This window comes from Anomalospiza imberbis, chromosome 1, assembly GCF_031753505.1.
Source record: "Anomalospiza imberbis isolate Cuckoo-Finch-1a 21T00152 chromosome 1, ASM3175350v1, whole genome shotgun sequence".
Classification (NCBI taxonomy): Eukaryota; Metazoa; Chordata; class Aves; order Passeriformes; family Viduidae; genus Anomalospiza; species Anomalospiza imberbis.
The window spans coordinates 128,848,471-128,866,975 of record NC_089681.1 but is presented as its reverse complement, the minus strand read 5'-3'; the positions used below and the strand labels follow the sequence as shown (position 1 = coordinate 128,866,975).

General features: G+C 38.5%; 1 protein-coding gene across 3 annotated transcripts in view; it reads right to left on the bottom strand.

The window, feature by feature from the left end:
- Window positions 1–2,182: 2,182 nt before the first annotated feature.
- The window catches only part of CDK6 (cyclin dependent kinase 6), a 131,575-nt gene continuing 115,252 nt past the window's right edge, over window positions 2,183–18,505 (bottom strand). For all 3 annotated transcript variants that reach the window (XM_068210941.1, XM_068210962.1, XM_068210952.1), the window contains exons 6-8: window positions 14,925–14,975; window positions 10,892–11,027; window positions 2,183–9,237 (exon numbers count right to left, since the gene is read on the bottom strand). In XM_068210941.1, the coding sequence (XP_068067042.1) occupies window positions 9,091–9,237; window positions 10,892–11,027; window positions 14,925–14,975 (334 nt within the window). In that variant the 3' untranslated portion in view covers window positions 2,183–9,090. The remainder of the gene's footprint in view (window positions 9,238–10,891; window positions 11,028–14,924; window positions 14,976–18,505) is intronic.

The window sequence follows — 18,505 nt, the reverse complement described above, 5'->3', positions numbered from 1 at the left end:
TGAAGTACATTTTGTTGTAGGTGCAACCCATGGTTACAGCCACCTTTCCTAAAAGGGACTCCAAGATAAAGTCTCTGCAAGAAATCATGGCCGATTTTGGCCTTGCTAGAAAAACACTTATTTAACTAGCATGCTGCAGACTCAGGCTACATTTTAAACCCAGTTTGGTGGATTATTCTCTATCACAGATGAAGGATGATTTTTTGAGATACATATAATATACCTGGAATACAACATTTTGTCTTTTCCATAGAATGTCCATAATTCAGTATCATCCCTTTTGTGTAGTGGGAGAGTTTTCTTAGAGGAGTTCTTATATCACTGCTGTTTAAAATGCGAGAAGTAGAAGTCAACTGTCATAGAAACAGTAAACATAGTATCCCCTCTACATCCAGGGAAGGCTTTTCCTCAGGAGAATATTTTGGTGTTTAAGGTCTGTTTGTGCCTCTTACATGCGGCAGGGCTCTGCACTTTACACTGCTATAGCCTAAAGGGAAGGAATGAGCTTAATTGGCTACATGAACACAACCAGGGGGAGAGCTGGGAACTGTTTCACAGTTGCTCCACCCAGTGCTGGGAGGAATCCTCTTCCTGAGAATAGTGATCTTGGAGAAGGTGAGGGGAAGCAGGGTAAGCAGCTGGAGGCTGGCATTTGTAGTCTTATATCCATTAAAAGCTTCTGTATGACAGGGGCATAACTGTGTGTTCTTATAAAAATGTGCATCACAGACAGTTGTTATGGAATCTTCTGTACTTAGTAAATGATCTTCTGAATCCAAAGTTGTTTTGGCTGATCAACTGAACATTATGTTCAATCTAATCTATTCTAGCTCATTGCTTTGCTTGAACCAAAAACTGTGAAAGTAGCAGACATTTTACCATATTCTACTGTACTACTTCCCTGTTTCTAATGAGAAGCAAGGAAAAACGCGAGTATAAATCACTGCCTGCCCGAGACTGGAAGTTGCAGAGTCACAACAGTGATTTAGCTCACAGCTACTTCAGTGGTAGTGGAAGCACCAGCAGGATCAGATACAAATGACAGGTAATTGTTGCTGCAGTGAGAGGAAGCAGGAAAGCTGGAAAATTGCTGAGGAATAGACTCCTCAAGGCTTCCTTCACAGTGTCACAGAAGGATGATCTGGGATAAGGAAAGGACTGCTTGAATGGCTGAGTGGTCTACCAGTATATGTATTTTTAACAAGAGCCAGAGAACTACTGTGGAGAATTAGAGGTTTCCCATCCCTGGAACTGTGAAGTTTGTCTCTGTGCCAAGCCCAGTTTGCTCATGCTTAATGGAAGGACCAAACTGTGCCAACACTTACCCTGCCACCCATGCACATAGACTGAACACAACAAAATGTCATGCAGTCTTCCTGTTCTGCATTTTTGGAGCTGGCATAATAATAGTTAACAGTAGCTCTCCTGTTGGCAGAGCAGCTCAGACAGCTCATTCCTACTCTACAACCTACCAGAAGTCTTTTCTTTTCCCACGGCAGATGATTTTGCATTATTATTTACAATGGGTGTCGGACACACTTGCTAAGCCCTCAGACTTGCTCCTGTAAGATGGTGAACCACCTGGACTGATCCAGCAAAACTTGCATGTGGATAACCTTATCAAAATCCAAGTGTGCAAAACCATGCCATTTTATATGACCACAGAATGTTCAATTTGCAGCAGGAGTCAACTTCTAATGCAGAACATTGCACACTAATAGACACTGTCAGAGCTGTACATTCTCCAGTGTCTGCAACTGAACTACAGGCACTGTCTCTGTGGACAGCTTAATTGGCTGTCAAGCTGTCTCATAAGACCTTTTTTTTTTTATATCTACCCAGAAAAAGCTCTAGCATATGCAAAATGTAAAAAATAGAGCTGTTGCTACGTTGAAGAAGTACACGGTACCTCACGACTTAAGTTGGCATAAGTATCTGGAACCAAAATCACGTTCATGAGTCTTGCTTTATCATCTTATATGACAGGAGAAAACAAAACAACTGGAAAAAAGTCTTCCCCCTATGTTTATAAGTAACTTTTCCATGTAGTCAAACTCACTTGCCATCTCTCCTGCTCTCTGCCTGTTTTTTCTCTTTCCATCACATCACAATTTTCCTCCTTCATCTAGCTACTCAAAATTGATCCTAACATTAAAGAACTGGGGTTTTACTTTTTTTAAAAAAAGGCTGATAATTAGCATAACATGATGTATGTGTGAAAGATGGTCTGAAATGAAGGGCTCCATATAGCTGAACATTGATTTCAAACCCTTTAGGAGTAATTGTACAAAGGAGTCTGTCAGTCTGTGAAAAATCATTTTCCATTTAGTGGCAGAGACTGTCCCCTATCTGGATTTAACATGAGCATGTCAATGTGAGCAAGAATCCATGTAAACACTAGAAAATGTGTTTTTTTCAGGCGTGTGGACGGATTTGCAGAAAGCGAATAGTGTGAATGCGAATTTGGCTCACTCAAAAATGGACAGTGAGCTTGAGAGCTTTACAACACATCCTTGTAGTCAGCAAAGTAAATCTCAAGTTTAACATGATGTGTTTTCCCATCTCCTTTCAAACAGTACAGATTGCTTTAGTGCAAATGAACATTTAAGTGGTAGTTCGAATAAATTCATACTTGGATGCTTTTCTTCTATAAAACCCTTTCGGTTTTGCAAAGTCAGTGAAAAAGTATCAGTTTCAATACCTATTTAACACACGTTGTTTGCATTCATATCTATCACATCAAAAATATGCTCCTTTTCACTCATCCTAACAATATTTTCCAAATAGTTTTTTAAAATCTCCTTTCTAATCCTTATCAAGTGTCAGCTGTTTGTGGGCACTTTTTGTTTTCTTTTTTTCTTTTTCAAAGAAGGCAGTATATTTTGTCTGATCCTTTCTGAAAACAAAAAAAATCTGCTCTACCACAACCACCAACAATCAAAATACAATAGCAGAAGTTATTTTTACTTTCTCTAGCCTGGCAAAAGTCTCATTAACATTGGGCTGGATAAAACCCATCAATATATCCCAAAACAGATAAAATATGTAATGTGAAGGGGAACAGACCATATGGTTAAGGAGTTTTATCTTTGCTGTTTTGCACAGTCTTTCAATGAAGGCTAGAAAACTGAATATTGCAGAAGCTTCCACAGGACTTTTAAGTCAAAGCAAATTTTCCACTAACTTTACTAATAGCAACCTCGGGTTTTTCTGCCCAGAAAGCGAAAGGCTCATCTAAGAATGGTGCTGGTTAATTTTAGTTTCTGATGAGTACATGAAGAACTGATGGTATCTATTCTGCCTGGAAAAATCACTTTTGAGAACAAGTTCCCAATTAATTCAGTTCTGTTTGGGTGCCTATCACTGAATTAAAAACATACACATCATTTTTCAGGAATACTTTTTAATGGAAAAATATATGAGTTTCAAGATTTTGAGTGTTACAGCTAAAGTAATTATTTTCAGCTGGCTTCTCGAAGAGTCTAATGAGCCATTTTTCATATTATTTGTGCACACTACTCTTAAGTGGTCTTTATGGTTCTTACATTGTATATGTATTGCAGACCAGTATGCCATACTTGCTAAGCTTCAAACTAAAGGGAAGAAACGACACTTGGCAAAAGTATATTTGTCAGTTTGTATGTCTACATCTTTCTTCATGGCCTAGTTAATTAGAATAAATGAGAAAGCTTCTTTTTGTTTTACATAAAATATTGAGATTTGATGGTTACAGAGTCTAGTCCAGAAACTAGAATTATATTACAGCCATTATCTAATAATTTGCAAGATGCAGATAGATAATAAAATAAAATAAACAGCTCACAAATAAAATCTCAATTTGAGCCTGTTAAGACTGCTAAAATTGTAGTCATGCTTTTGTACATCTGAACTGTACTTGCACAAAAAAAAACGGATATGGAAATAAAACTTGGACGCTTAAGCATATAAAATCCCATTTAATTTTCCAGACATTGTTTCTGATTTTCTTCTTCACTGGAAGTAACCTGTATACTCAAGGCTTAGTAATCAAAAGGAAGTAAAAGTATAGCTTACTGATAGTCAGTTATTGAAGAGTTCACCTCTCTGTGAAAGTAAAAATATATTTCTTAAATTTTCCCTCACTAATGCAGTTTGGAAAAATGCTTTTTCTAACATACTAATTTCAAGAACATAATTTACACATTAAAAAAAAGTGTGAAATCCTGTTAACATCAAAAAAGATCTTGATATTTAGAAGCAGTTTTGAAGCAATAAAATCAATATGTTAGGTTCCTAAGCTTGCAATCAATTCAAGCTTCCAGCATAAAACAACAAAATCACTCAAATAGCCTAGTAACTTCTAATTCACATTGTATATAAAAGTCAATCTATTCCTGAACCTACTGTATATGAAAAATACTAGCCAAGTGGTTCTATAAAACTTAGTTCTTAGAATAAGCTTCCTCATTATTCAAATGTGTCTTATACATGGAACATAATTAATTTATGTGGCCTTTTAAACCAAACTCTGTGGCTTCTGATTCATGTATGTATTTGACAACTGATGTGTTTTCAGTTGTGAGTCAGGTAAGTGCTCCTAGTCTGCTAGTTTAAAACACCAAACAAGCATGTTTTCTCTTTATTTTCCATATTAAAGTTGGTCTAATACCTAACAGCAGAAAAAATTACAAGTATAATAAAACATGCTTCTCAAAGACAGTGAGTGAACCTGTGAAAAGCAGCAAGGCACAAAATTTTCTTCTTATTCCCCAAAACAACCACTGAGTATAAAAACCAAAGAAGAGCTACCATGATGGAAACCCTCCCCCATGCAGCTGTTCAAATGTTGCAATTTAGTGATTCCTTTCATTAAAAATGCTCTGTACACATAGTCCTAAATTTCTTTTTTTTTTTTTGCAAACGTGACGCCCTCACTTTTTGGTGTGTTTTAGGACAGAAACAACAGGGAAAGATGCTCTATTATTAATCATGGTGGACTAATAGGCTGAAAGAAACCTGGACTGTGGGCACAGCCTACACAGAAATATGCACAAATCCTATTTTTAGAACTTTACTAACTACACAGAAGGCAACACAGGGGTACATGAAACTAAGCCTAAGCAAGGAAGTGGACAAAACTCTTGTCTCATCACTGTTTTAGGCTATGGGACTAAAAGAAGCAACATTTAGTAACAGGAATGGAGGGGACATTGACACTGTGTAGCTATAGAAAATTTGGAAGAATCTTGCTGGAAATAGCACCTGTGAGCATCACTGAAACCTGTTTACAGCAGGGAGTTGAAGGAGATGAACGGGAAGGCTGGTGTGAGTGTGGACAGGGGGAAGAGAGAAGGGCTGCACCAGATGGATTGCTATGGTTCAGCAATTAGCACTTCACTCGCTGGCTGCGGTGATTTTTTTCCTTGGCTATTGGGTCTGGCTTTTTCTGCAGAGTTATGTAGTAGTGACTAAGCAAAAAAAAAAAAAAAAGAGGTTGGTGGGAGATAGAAATTTCCCTTTCCATTACTTTGAACACCCTGTTCTCTGCTAAGAAGAGCACAGTGCCTGGCTGTGGGTGTTCTAGGAACTATACTTAATACATCTTTTGTTATTCAGCATTTTTTAGCTGCTGTTAAACCACTCCTGTAGAAGAGAACACATACAGGTTTAGATATCACTAAGAAGAATTGCACTCTGAAGTCTTCTTTAAAGGTGTACAAAGAGTTTTCATCACAGCACTTTCTTTTTCACTTACACAAATCCTACATCCTACACATATGGCAGTAACGAGTAAAGGTACTAAAATATTAGAGCTATACCAGTAACATAAGAAGAGCAAGGGCATGGGTTTGAGCACAGTCCCACAGCTGTCTGTGCTGTCTAATTATAAATATAATTCCTGGCATGGTATTAGCCAACGACAGTGCTTTGCCCAGCCAGAGAACAGGCTTTCTCAGTTCAGTAGTGTAAGCGAAGCCCCACATGGTTTGGCAGGGAAGACTGGAATACGATTAAGCCCATGGCATGTCAAGTGGAATTTCTTCCTGAAGAATTTGGAAAAGGAGGTAATTTGAAAAATTGTTGGTCCTTTGAATCCAGGCCCTTGCTACCACAAGGACCCCATTAGGGAAATATTTTCCCTAACCCTGCCAAGATTCTTAGATTTCTTGGTTTTGTTCCTGCCATTCCCACTGGAAAGATGTTCCAGAATGTGACCATTAATGCAGCCCTTTGCAAACTGTTCTCCTGAATACTCTCATTTATAACCTGATCCTACTATATTAGACAGCATACAGCACCATGTTGCAGAAGCTCTGCCTCTGACTCCACAAGCCAGCCCCTGTTTTTCTCTGCTGCTTGCTTAGCTCTTTGATACTACAATTGGGAAATGCTGCTCCAGGAGTTAAATTCCTGGTGATTTCCACATTCTCATTAGTTTTTCGGCCAACACTAACCTTTGGCTTTAAGTATTCTCTCCCCTGCTTTCTGTTTTTACCCTAATAATGAATTCAGCAACCATATCCTCTATTCTTAAGCTTTGCTAAGCTTAATAGAACAGAGTCTTACATGGAACAGATGCGTGTTTCTATCTGCGAGTTTTAAGCATAATTTGGAAAATATCATCTCCTCCTCTACATTTTCACCCTACATTAGTTGGTGGAGAGCTCTGGGAGAGTTCCCTGAGCAGCTGCTGGGAAGCCACACCAGCTGAATGCCCTGATAAGGTATGTATGACAGATAGCTCCGTGCTAGGTAAAATGTGGAATGTTTTCAAAAGTGCTAAACTCCGTAAAAAACTTTTCTAAATACTACTGTTGCAAGAGTCTCCTGACTTTTGGCTCTGTTTGTTGTTCTACTTAGTGTTTAAAAATCACTAGCAAAAAATTCACTCTGGCCCATCCTTCTCTGTGAACGTTAAAAATTATTCACACTTGGGTCCACCGACCCACACAGGAATAGGGCTGGGACAACAGCAGTGCAGTAGGTCTGCAGTTCCTTTGGGTGTAGGAACAAAGAGGATGACAAAGGCGAGGCCAAGATTAGAAGGTTTGCTGCTGTGACAGCTCCCTGGCCTTCAGCTTCCTGCTCACAGAGCTTCTGAAATTCTGATGTTACAGATCTGTGATATCTCTGTGTGCAGATGCTTTGTGCATGCTCTTGCCAGGCCTAATTTGCAACTTGCCTGTTCGTGCTGTGTTTTGCATAGGCTCATTCTGGGCTTAAAGAAAAGCACAGGCCACTGCATGCAAGCATACAAGTGGTCCTTTTAAAATCTGGCATGTTTAAAGCAGACCTAATTTAACCATGTATCACACACTTAAATGTCTAACAGTAACAAAAAGCTTTATCCAGGAGAGAGATAAGATCCACTTACTACCCTAGCAGTGGACCATGACCCAGACAGCAGAGATACCTGAAACGGAGTTAACAGCGAGGTTCGCCACAGGAGCGAGAGACCTGCCTGTGAGATGGCTGCAAGTTCCCCTGTCACAGCTGGAAAAGTTACACTGCCCAACGCACTGCTAAGGACGTGCTTCTGCCAAGCATGTCATGCACGAGGATATAATGCTGGCTCACCACCTAGACAAGATGACATAGAGACGAGGAAGAGAGAAGCCTAAGGGACAGTCACGGGAGTAAGCAAAGCTGGCTGCCTCACTTAGCATCAGTTATATTCATTGGACCAGTATTTTCCCCCCAAGTCATGTCCAAGAAAATGCATTGAAATCATGCTAGGGAACAGCTTCTATGGATTTAAAATATTTCTTTTTCCCCAGTACAGTATTAAAAAAATAAAAGTTTCTTCTCAAAATATTGAAAATATATTTTAGTTAAGGTAAAAATACTAAATATAAAAATTTCAGGTAATATTTAAAATAATGTGCTATAAAGACAAGTAAATTGCTTAGTTATTTTGACATTCAACCTTAGTGGAGAGGCATGTGCTAGTATCCCCACATGGTGGTTCAGGAGAGAAGGTCATGCATTTCTGCATAGAAACAAGCCTGCTTAGTAAGTGACATGTGAGGGATTTTGAGCATTAATGTTCATGCACTTGTGATGCATTGGGGGGTGTTGCAGGTAAGGCAGCACAGTATACAGAGTACAATACAGCACAAATACTTCTCTGTGCTTATTACAGATATAGGATTCTCTGCTTCTGAACCAGAAATATTATTTCTATTTTTGTTTTTGTCTGACAATAAAAACAGGTTGAAGGTGAAAATCTGTATTGATTTTCATTGGCTCTGCTCATGTCTTTGAGCTGGACATCAGAAAATTATTTGGAATGAGATGAAGAAAATATGCTTGCAACTGTTTCCAGGGGGGAATGATGGGTTAGACAATGGACCAGAACGTGTCTGCATTTCAACACAGAAACACCATTTGGAAATTGAAACAGTAAGAACAGGACAGTTTTCTGAAACATGTACACAAACATAGCTAGATAAACTCGTTTGTGTATGAAAAAAACCTAAAAGCTGAGACATTTATTATGATCATCATCATCACTGTTATTTTTATAGAGCAACAAAATGATAAATTAATTCATCCAGGTTTTCAAGCGGGGAGGCACCTGCATTACCTGTTATGAATGAACAGTAGCTGGATGTATTAACACACGTATCAGTTAACTGCAGGTTGCAGAGATCTGGTATTTCAATGCCATTCTTTAAATATCACAGAATAACAATAATAAGGTACCAAATCATGCTTCAGCAGCCAGAGAGAGAGAGAGATTGCATCATATTTTGGCAGTGACTCAATCATCAAACACTGGCAGCATTCAGTATTAGAAAGATAAAATGGCAGCAAAACTGGTCAGCAGCTTCTCTTCATCTGGAGTTTTCCCAGGTAGATAAACAAAACAAAACCAAAACAAACATAAAGCTGCAACAGGAGCAGGTCAAAGCCCTGGCCCTTGCATTGCTCTTATAGAAGTAAACTAGATTGATTTCCATGGATAAGCACATCACAATCCCAAAATAAAAGATAAGTGCATAAAACCTCCAAATAATGATCTCGCTAGGACAGCTATGTGGTTTGCATGGGACAGTGGCTTTGTCAGCTACATGTCTTGCTCATTTATGGTTCATCTTCAGTCAGCACTTATGATGCATTCACCTCACTGGAGTTTTGGCTGGATGACACGTGACAGTCCAGATTCTCCTTGAATTTCTCCAGATCATGGAAATATGGGTGAGAGAGGGCAACATATGCAGATATTCTTTTGGCTGGGTTGAACGCTAAGCACTTCTGAAAGCATGAAAAGAAGTTAGTTTTAACTACAATGTACAGTTAACAGTGATATCATTGCATACATACATTAATGCATACCACGTTCGGTTTATGATTACGATGAGACACAACAGGGTCTCAGAAGGAGGTTCATAATGACCATCCATATTAAAACAAGCAGTGGAGTCACAGTATAAGAGTATGGCCACCTCAAAAATTACACGCTAGAAAATTCAAGTATTCACAATTTATGAAATCCTAGAATATAGGTTTTCTTGAATTCACATGCATAGGACAGCCTTCATCTGCTTATGTTGTGTGTTCAGTTTCTCTCCTCTTCCTAGTTGAACTCTGCTGGCCCTCCTTCCTGATCTGTATCCCAGCCTTTTCCAGCCAGCATTGAAATCTCTACCCCAGCCTTGCGTTTCTACCTTGTTCTTTATGGCATTCACCTCCATGTATTATTCTTCCCACTGCTCTTGTCTAACCAATTCCTAGTCCTACTTTCTTTTCTTGTATCAGAACTTCTATCATTTAACTCTTGAAATTTAATTCAGAGATTTCCAGTTCTTCTCTCCCCTTTCATCTGTGGTTCCCAGTTATCATCTCTTTGCCTAGCAGGAACAGATTTCTTTCCTACCTCAACTTCTAGGCACAGATATTTATCTTCTTTCTCCCTCCCTCCCTCCCTCCCTCCCATCATGCCTTACACTCATTGAGCTCTCGGCCATATATATAATATTCCTTCTTCTTCTTAGAATCTAATTCTTGTCCCATATCTAGCTTCTACTTCCAGGCTGTCTGCAAGCACAACAGATTTTTCTCACAGCAGTGTTTCTCCCTTGTCGTTTCACATGTCCAGATGTAGTCCAGCTTTCTGCTGCTGTCATGAGGACACTGCAGGACCATCTGCTGTTGAGATAACCTTGGCCAAAGACAGCAGCTCCTGAAGAGATGCATCAAGTCTTTCAAGAACTGCACTCTACCTAGCTCACATGAATCAAGATCTTTAGAAGACTTCCAGAGAACAAATCGAACTAGATTTCAATAAGCACAGCACGAAACAAACTGATGCAAGGTCATTCCCTATATTCCTTTTCAAGATTGAATTTCAGGACTGGGATTTCTAATGTATCTATAATAATGATGGAAATAGCTGTACCAGCCCAATTCTTTTGCTTCTATTCAGCCTTGCCATTTGCAAAGGCAATAATTGGTGAATTCCAAGTGTAAAGTTTTCAGCATTCAGTAGAAGGCTAGCAGATGTAATCTGCCACTACAGTCTACTTCCTGCTTTATACTGGGTCCACTATAGCACAAAAATGGTAGATCCCTGTATGTACTCACATCAGGCCAATACTGTAAGGATGGCTGCTCCAGTGCACTGCAGTGGTCAGTAATGAGGATCTAATCGTAAGGTCTAACGACAGGTCAAACAGATACGTCCCTGACCTAGTTTCCTAATCTTGAGCTATTCTCAGCTCTGACACCTCTTGAGCCAAAGGCAGTGTCTTTGTGCTGTTGTTTCACAGATTAACACAAATTGTCTTATCTAATTTTAACTTTTTTTTACTAACTCCATTAAATGGAAACTTCATTTTTTTCTAGGCAAGTTGCATGCACAGTGGGAGCCATCAGTCACGTGAGGTAGGAACAACAAATAGAAACTCACAAGAAGCAAGTCTTTGCCTACTTCATCGATATCTGGTACAAATTTTTCAATAGGTTGTGCGGGTCTGGAAGTAAAAGCATTTCTTGGAAGGGCAACATCATTAGGCCAGTCCTCTTCTTCAGGGAGTCCAATTACACTGTGAAATGAAAAACATAATGTTAGGTCAGAACATTTATGCAGTTTTCCCTTCATATTGATTACAATGAGCGGCATTTTGTAAGTATTTTTGTTTAAATGAGCATAAATGTTTAATTGTACAGTAGTGCAATAATCTCTGGGAATAGAAGCTGATAAACATAGGCCCTCAATGTGCTTGGTAGAAATCATTTTGTGGGTAGTACAATTTTCTGGCCTAAGCCTCAATTTTCTGAGTCTTTTTATTGAAAAAAAGGCTGAATGCTTTAGAAAAAAGTTGCTTAGCTCTTGACTGGATGGTGCAACATATGTCACTCCAGGATGATTAAAAGCAGTAAGTTTCAAAGGGGAATTGCTTGCAAGGATCTTTTTTTCACAAGAATGGGGACTGAGAGAAGAGTGTGGGTCAAGATGAGGGTAAGGCAATAAAAGGGATGTTTCATAATACTTCAAAGCTATGTGCAGTAATTGTTGCCCAAATTTAAACAATTTACTTGCTTCACAATACAGGTTTTAAAGTCTCAATTTAGAAGTAGAAAGCCACTTGAGTGTCTTTGTGGTTTTGCTTTCAATTGTATTTTAGTTTTTCTTTACTCTTTAACAGAATATTTTAATTTCTTTAGGTATTTTATTTCTTTATTCTTTAAATTATAGCAGGTATTTATACTTATTAAATAATCATGCTGAGTTCTAAAACTCAAATAAATTAAATAGTAGGTAAACCACCAAAAATGAATTATGTCTCATACATTTCACATCTTAGTCTGCTGTTAATATTTGTGGGTTCAAAACCAGTTTCTGATGGAAATTCTGGAAAAGATCATACATTACTTGTTTGGTTTCAGGGAAAACATATTTTTATAACATGTAAAATTGAGATTTTCAATGGAAACGCTGACAGGGTAAAACAAGAAAGAATAGAAAAACAATGTCACTGAATACTTGGGCTTGCACAAAGGCCAGTGCCACTAGGGAGCAGCATTGACCTTTTTTCTCACTGAGTTTGTCACAAGACTGGGTGAGGCCGTGGGCCAACCACATGGAGGGAAATCATAGGTTTAACTTCAGTGAATGTAATGGAATTACCCCACCTCTACCTATGTGGATTTTAGATTGTAATTTGGCTTACCTAAAATACTTCTGAAAATTAATATCTCCTCAAAATAACAGCATGGTTGGAAGGGCAAAGCAATTGCAATCTCAGGACAATCAAATCCTACTGCATCGGGAAATACCACAGCTCTTGGGAAACACTAAGCTGAATCTGTATGAGAAACCACATTTACCATTTATCAGGTGTAGTGTGGCTATGGGGCAGCTTCCTTGGCCACAGGAGTTAAAGCCTTTTGATTAGATATTTCAGGATCTGGCCCCATATTAAATATAATACAAATAGCATCAAAGATAGGAGAGTTAAGTATTCTAAATAACAATGACATTTAACCTGTCATTCAAATGCGTTTGGTTAGTCCCACTGTTTTCAATGACTGCATGGCAGAGCAGGAACGGGGCAGAATAAGCACAGGCACAGGCTAAGCTAATGACAAGAAACCAGGAGGCAGCCTGTCAAAGAGGGGTGGGCTGGACAAGACAGAGTGCAAAGGAGAGACATTTTTAGTTACACACATGTAGTACTCAAAATCCCGTAATAATGAATGTCTGAGGAGCTGCTCCCACTCTAATGGTCTGGTAGCATCACCATTTCAGGGACTAAGTTTGGGAGTTGCTTGGGTAAGTTTCACCTCCTGCCAAAGGTTCAGGCCTGGTCTTGAGAAATGCTGAGTACTTTCCACTCCCATTGATCACAATGGCAGACAAGCCTGTTCAAAGCATTGCAGTTCAGCCTGAAATCTGTGAGGATATGCCACAAGCTGGTAGTGTCCCGGAAAAGCAAGAAAATGTTTCAAGACGCGTATGAGGGATTTACCCTCATACACAGTGGATTTTTACTGACACAAATCACAATGCACATGCAAAGCAAAGGCAGACCACAGCCTGATTAACTGAAAGAATGCATCAGTCCAGACTGCACGAAAATCCTGAAACTTCCTTCTGTCCAAACTGATCTCTAGAATGAGTCACTACTGCAGAAAGAAACAACCCTCCTACAAGAAGAGCTAGGCCTAACTGTAGGGGGTTCTCCAGCTGTGAAAACACAAAATAAACACTATTTGGCATAACCTCTCAGAATCCAAGACAGAAACTCCTCAACTGTTTAGGAAGAGCTGTACAAAAGAAGCAAACCCAAACTTTCTCTTTAAGTAGATGTGCAATAAGGAATTTCTTCTAAATTTAGCACAGCATTTTCTTTTCTTAGTGAATTCTTTTCTGCACAGGTAATCTCAGCCCCTAGGGAGGAAAGATCCCTGTTGGAGGCTGCCACTAGCAGCTATGCATTTAATCCTAGCCCAGTTAATTTTCATTTTCCCCTTAAATGTCACAAATGAAAGAAATCACAGCTATGTCTTTTTAAATTGTAAAATATATTGTATGCATCAAAGCTGTCTTCATTTAATAAAGAAGAATATTGTAGGACTAAAGTAGTAGTTTAGGCAGAAGAAAAAAAGTCAGCTTTAAGGACTGATTTTTCTGGATTGGGCAGGAAGAGCTATTTAGCGCATGACAAATTAACCACACAAGTGAGTCACATACTCATGGTATGGTATGCAGGAAAGGGAAGTCAACTCTGTGAAATCAAGACCTGCAATTTAGAAACCCCACATTAAATAATGAAAATGTTTAGAAACAGATCTGTTATGATTTGAGAGCTGGAAAAATGGTTAATCAGAGAAATTCATTATTTGTTCAGTTTAACCTTTCTTAGAAATTTTGGTATCTTCTCTTTGGAATATCTTCAAGAAAATAACATTTTGGAATAATACTTATCACTCTCTCTCTGTGCTATCTACTTCTTATTTCACCCAGATCCCTGGATCCCTGCAGCACCTCCATACAGAAGGGGAAGACAGAGGTGCAGAGGCAACCATGCATTCGTTCTCTGAATTGGTACCAGCTCTGTGTGGCTTTGATTTCCGAACTACACGATATGCACATCAGATCTTAAATTTACATGACTCTTAAAAATACAAAAATGTTCCTTAGTCTGAAGAGCTTTTACAAGAAAAAGTAAAATAATCCTACGTAATTATCATATTGGTAATATCAATAACTTAATTTTGGATGAGAAATATTCCACCTCAGAGAGTTTAGAGTCTACCTGCCTCCTTAATGTATTTGACGTATCTGAAGAACACAAACTCCTAGAACTGTAAAATGATTTTAAAATAACATAAAATCATAGCTGAGAAAGCCCATGTTAAAATGCTGATATTCCCTCAGTTCTCACAGTTAACTTTCCAGACCAAAATATGGACTGTTAACAGGCTATACAATAAATTTTAAAAGCTAACATATTTTTGGATGTTTGGAAGTTTTTTCTGCAAAGATGCTGTTGGTAATAATCTTAAGAGATTTCAGCTTTTATTCTATTCTAATGTTGTTTTCTGCAATGCATAAAGGATTAAAACAAAACAAAAAAAAAAAAATAAAGCCTCTGTGTTTGTTTGCATGAAGAAAATCTCTTGGACTTAACTGTTTAAGAATATATATGAATGGTACATGCACAGTACGTTTAAGAGACTTAAAAAGCCCAAACACAGAAGTCTCATAAATTCCTGATGATGGCTATCAGTTTTGCAGAACTATATTCCATGTTGCTTCCTCCTTCCACTCTGACACAGAATACATGGAAATATCATGTTGCATACCATAGCACTAGGAAATATGTTCTAGGAATTCTTTGTTCTAGTCACATTATTGCATAAAAACATGGCAAAGAAATCTCATAGCGTTTCAATGTTAAACAGATACTGACGTAAGCCAATTAGTTATTACTTACTCAAAGATTTTTCCTAGTTGATCAACATCTGAATTTCCACGGAAGAGTGGTCTGAAAAAAAAAAAAAAGTTTTTAGGATGTGACTTGCTTTAATTAATGTCCATTTTTATATGTCAGTGACAGTTGCCAATGTAGGGTGAAAATGTGGGTTTTTTTGAGACTTTGTATCTTCTGCTTCCATGCTTTATCCAGTCTGCCAGTGAACCTTTCAAGTTTCTACTAAAACTGGTAACAAAAGGGGACAGATGACACACATTTTTGAATACACTACATTTGAAAATACAATTGTGCCCTTTTGCATGAATGACATAATTTTCCCTCAACTAATACTGTCCTATGAATTATATATCATTAACAAAATAGTTTTCATTGCAAAGAACACTAAAACAGCTGCTAAGAGAGACAAAAACAGAGTGAATGTCATGCAATTAATTAAAACATAATAACATTAGAGATTAATTATTATGAATATAAATTGAAAATTAAATTTCTTGCATACTGTATATTGGAAATGTGCTCCTAGGTTTAAGAGGTCAAATAAATGACAATGGATTCATGAAGGTCTGTAAACAATGGGGTGTGAAACAGTACAGAATTTACCTTGAAGTAGAGGAAAACTTCTGCTGCATAAATAAAGATATATTTAGGAAAGAAACAAATTGTTAGGCTGAATGTCTGAAGGCTTTCAAGAAAAAAAAACAAAACAGTGACTAAAAATACTTTCAGACACACTTTTTCTTTTCAAAGTGTAATTTAAAATATTTTCACTCATCATGTATAAGATGCTATCACCCTACAATGCCAATGTAAAATATTAAATTCTGATTTTTATGGCAGTATGGCTGTATTGCTAGCTTTGTGTTGAACAACAGTGCAATTTCATGTTGAAACTCCCAAGATACTTTACATTTTACTGATGAGTAAGGATCCAGCCAAGAATGAGGGATCTGTGAAGATCAGGCCACAGATGTCGTGTACCGTCTTGGTTCAACAAATGGTAGATTACTACAAGAAACACGACCCACACACACTGCAAACTGAGACAGTAACTTGGGTTGACTGATAGCTAGGCTGCCCTCTCTTCTGGATCTCGGCTCTCTAAGTACAGAGTATGTTGTAAACTCATGGTTACAGTTTCTAGAACTGTTCAGTTGAGACACAGTGACTTGACAGACAGTGCATAACCCCCTGCTTTCACTGACAGCCTTTGCTTATGGAGGAACACTCATTCTCCTGCCTCTCTCCACATACTCCTGTCTGATAAAAGTCCTTGACACCTGTGACAGCCAAAGGCATCATTTCACTGCTGGAGAAGGTCTCTCCCATCTAGACTGGAGAACAAGGAGTAGTCAGCTATGGTCCTTCCCCTCTCACTGCCCATATGCAGGAGCAGATAGAGGATCCGTATCTCCTTTTGCTAACCATGAGTTAATACTGAGAAGTGGCACTTTCCATCTTGACACTCTCACAAAGGCAGCAGAGCTCCATGTCACTGCATGTCTTGTGGGTCCATTCCAAATACAGTAAGTGGACACAGAGCACTGTGACATTTCTTAGTTAGACATAAAAATCTCTGCAGAAATCTGGGCCACCAAGAAAAAGCAGTGAACTGGCAGACATTCTGTTCTTTGGTGAACTAAACATGCATTTTGCCTCCTTCTGTGTGCAGCCTTTCAGGTCATGTCATATCAACTTATACTCCAAACTGCTTTGTGCAGGAACATGGAGAGAACAATTTAATAAAATCTGATTTGAAACCATCTGACATGAGATTTGAGCTGATGAGGTAAAATGTCGTAGCCTTTGACTTGTCCATAAAGGGCTTTATTTATTTTGATTGTGAATAAATCAAAAATAATGGGATGTTTTACTTCCCAGATACACATGATATTTACTAACTGTAGCCACTTTGAGAAGACCATTGCAACTCATACTTTGGGATTTCTGGGTTTTTTTAAGCTTTAAGGTATATAGCAATACAGGCTTCTAAAAAAACCCAAAGCTTAACCCACTTAGACAGGAGCATCTACTTCTGCCCTAAGCTTTGAGCCTGATTTTCAGAACATTCAGTAGTGACAATCCTAGCATTGCTTGTGGCAGCAGACACACACTGTATCTTCCAAAGTCAAGCAATACCCAAGACATTTTTTTGGAACTACTGCCTGAAATTATTAACACACAGTTACTTTGAATATTTAATTTTGGCTCCAGCATTAGATTATTGGGGCCCGTTAAACTAACAAAATCTACACATTCAAACAATCATATCTATGCAAATGGAAAGCTGATTTAATGTTTTAAAACGTATGCTGAATCTTGCATTAATGTGAAAGTTTGGCAACGGTAGCCTTGTTCGCAAATCACCTTAGGCAGTATCATGCCAGAACAAGTACAATTCTTGGGATTTTTAAGGAAGGCTTTTCCCATCATTGCTGCTCTCTCAAATTCACTAAGAGCTGAAGCAAGAATTTAAATTATTTTGAAAGTATAACTATACAGCACAAGGTGACCTTCCAACATACTTCAAAATGAAGTGTTATTAGTTCATCTTTCAGCTTCCTATCCATCCCACCATCATGACTACAACAGGATGCCAACTCCATGTTAGGCATCGCTAGTATAATGCAATTTGCCTCGTGAATTTTGGCTTGAGGTTCAATTGGAATATTGGATGGATGATTGGGGAAATAGATTCACCTAATCAGCAGCTGCATGAAGCTCTCATTTCACATTTTGGCACTAGTTACTCTTTTGTAATGACTTCACAGCTCTGCAAGTCACATAAAACTTTCATGTCAAGTCACTTTATGTGACTTTGCAAGTCACATAAAGACTTTCACATCAAGATTCCTAAAGGTGGACATCAGCTCTCCCACCACCTTTGAATTGAGAACACTCAGCAGCCACAGAAAAGTAAAATTTCACCTTTGTTCTTGGTATCTTTCACTTGACTCATACACCCACTCACTCCCTGAGGTTTATTTATGCAAGCTTGATCCGGAAGTCCTTTCTTGAGCATATGTTCTCCTCTCTGCGATCATAATCTGTGTAAGACTGGTTAAACTCTGGAGCCTGATTTTGTAGAATTCCTTCTTTTTTTTCTTCAGAAAAGGCATGGAGATGGGTTTGCATCCTGTGGCAGGGGATGTGAGTCTGCCCTCTGGCTTCAAAAAACACCTAAAATCTGTGAGTACAATTATCTCAGGAAAGAGGGACATTCCCATGGATGAAAGAACTATCCATGGGGATGTACTTGCCTTTTGTGTGGTTCCTCAATCCTCTCAAACATCCCTGACTTTGCTTGCTACAAAATCCATGCTCTGAAGGCTCCAACACCATTGTTGTTACTGAACGCACACCAAGAAGGGAAGATGGGACAAGAAAATTTGGAGTGCACCTATGACATTTAATTTCCCTGTTTACTCAAGGCGTCTCAGATGGTTCCCACGTTTGTTGGTTGTTGCTTCTTTGATTTTCCAGGGCAACAGAACAATGAAAAAGTTACAGGGAATATGCAAGTGTCCATCTTGTTTGGCTACTCCTCCTCCTGGCTTTGGAGATAGGCCATTACTCACTGCCTC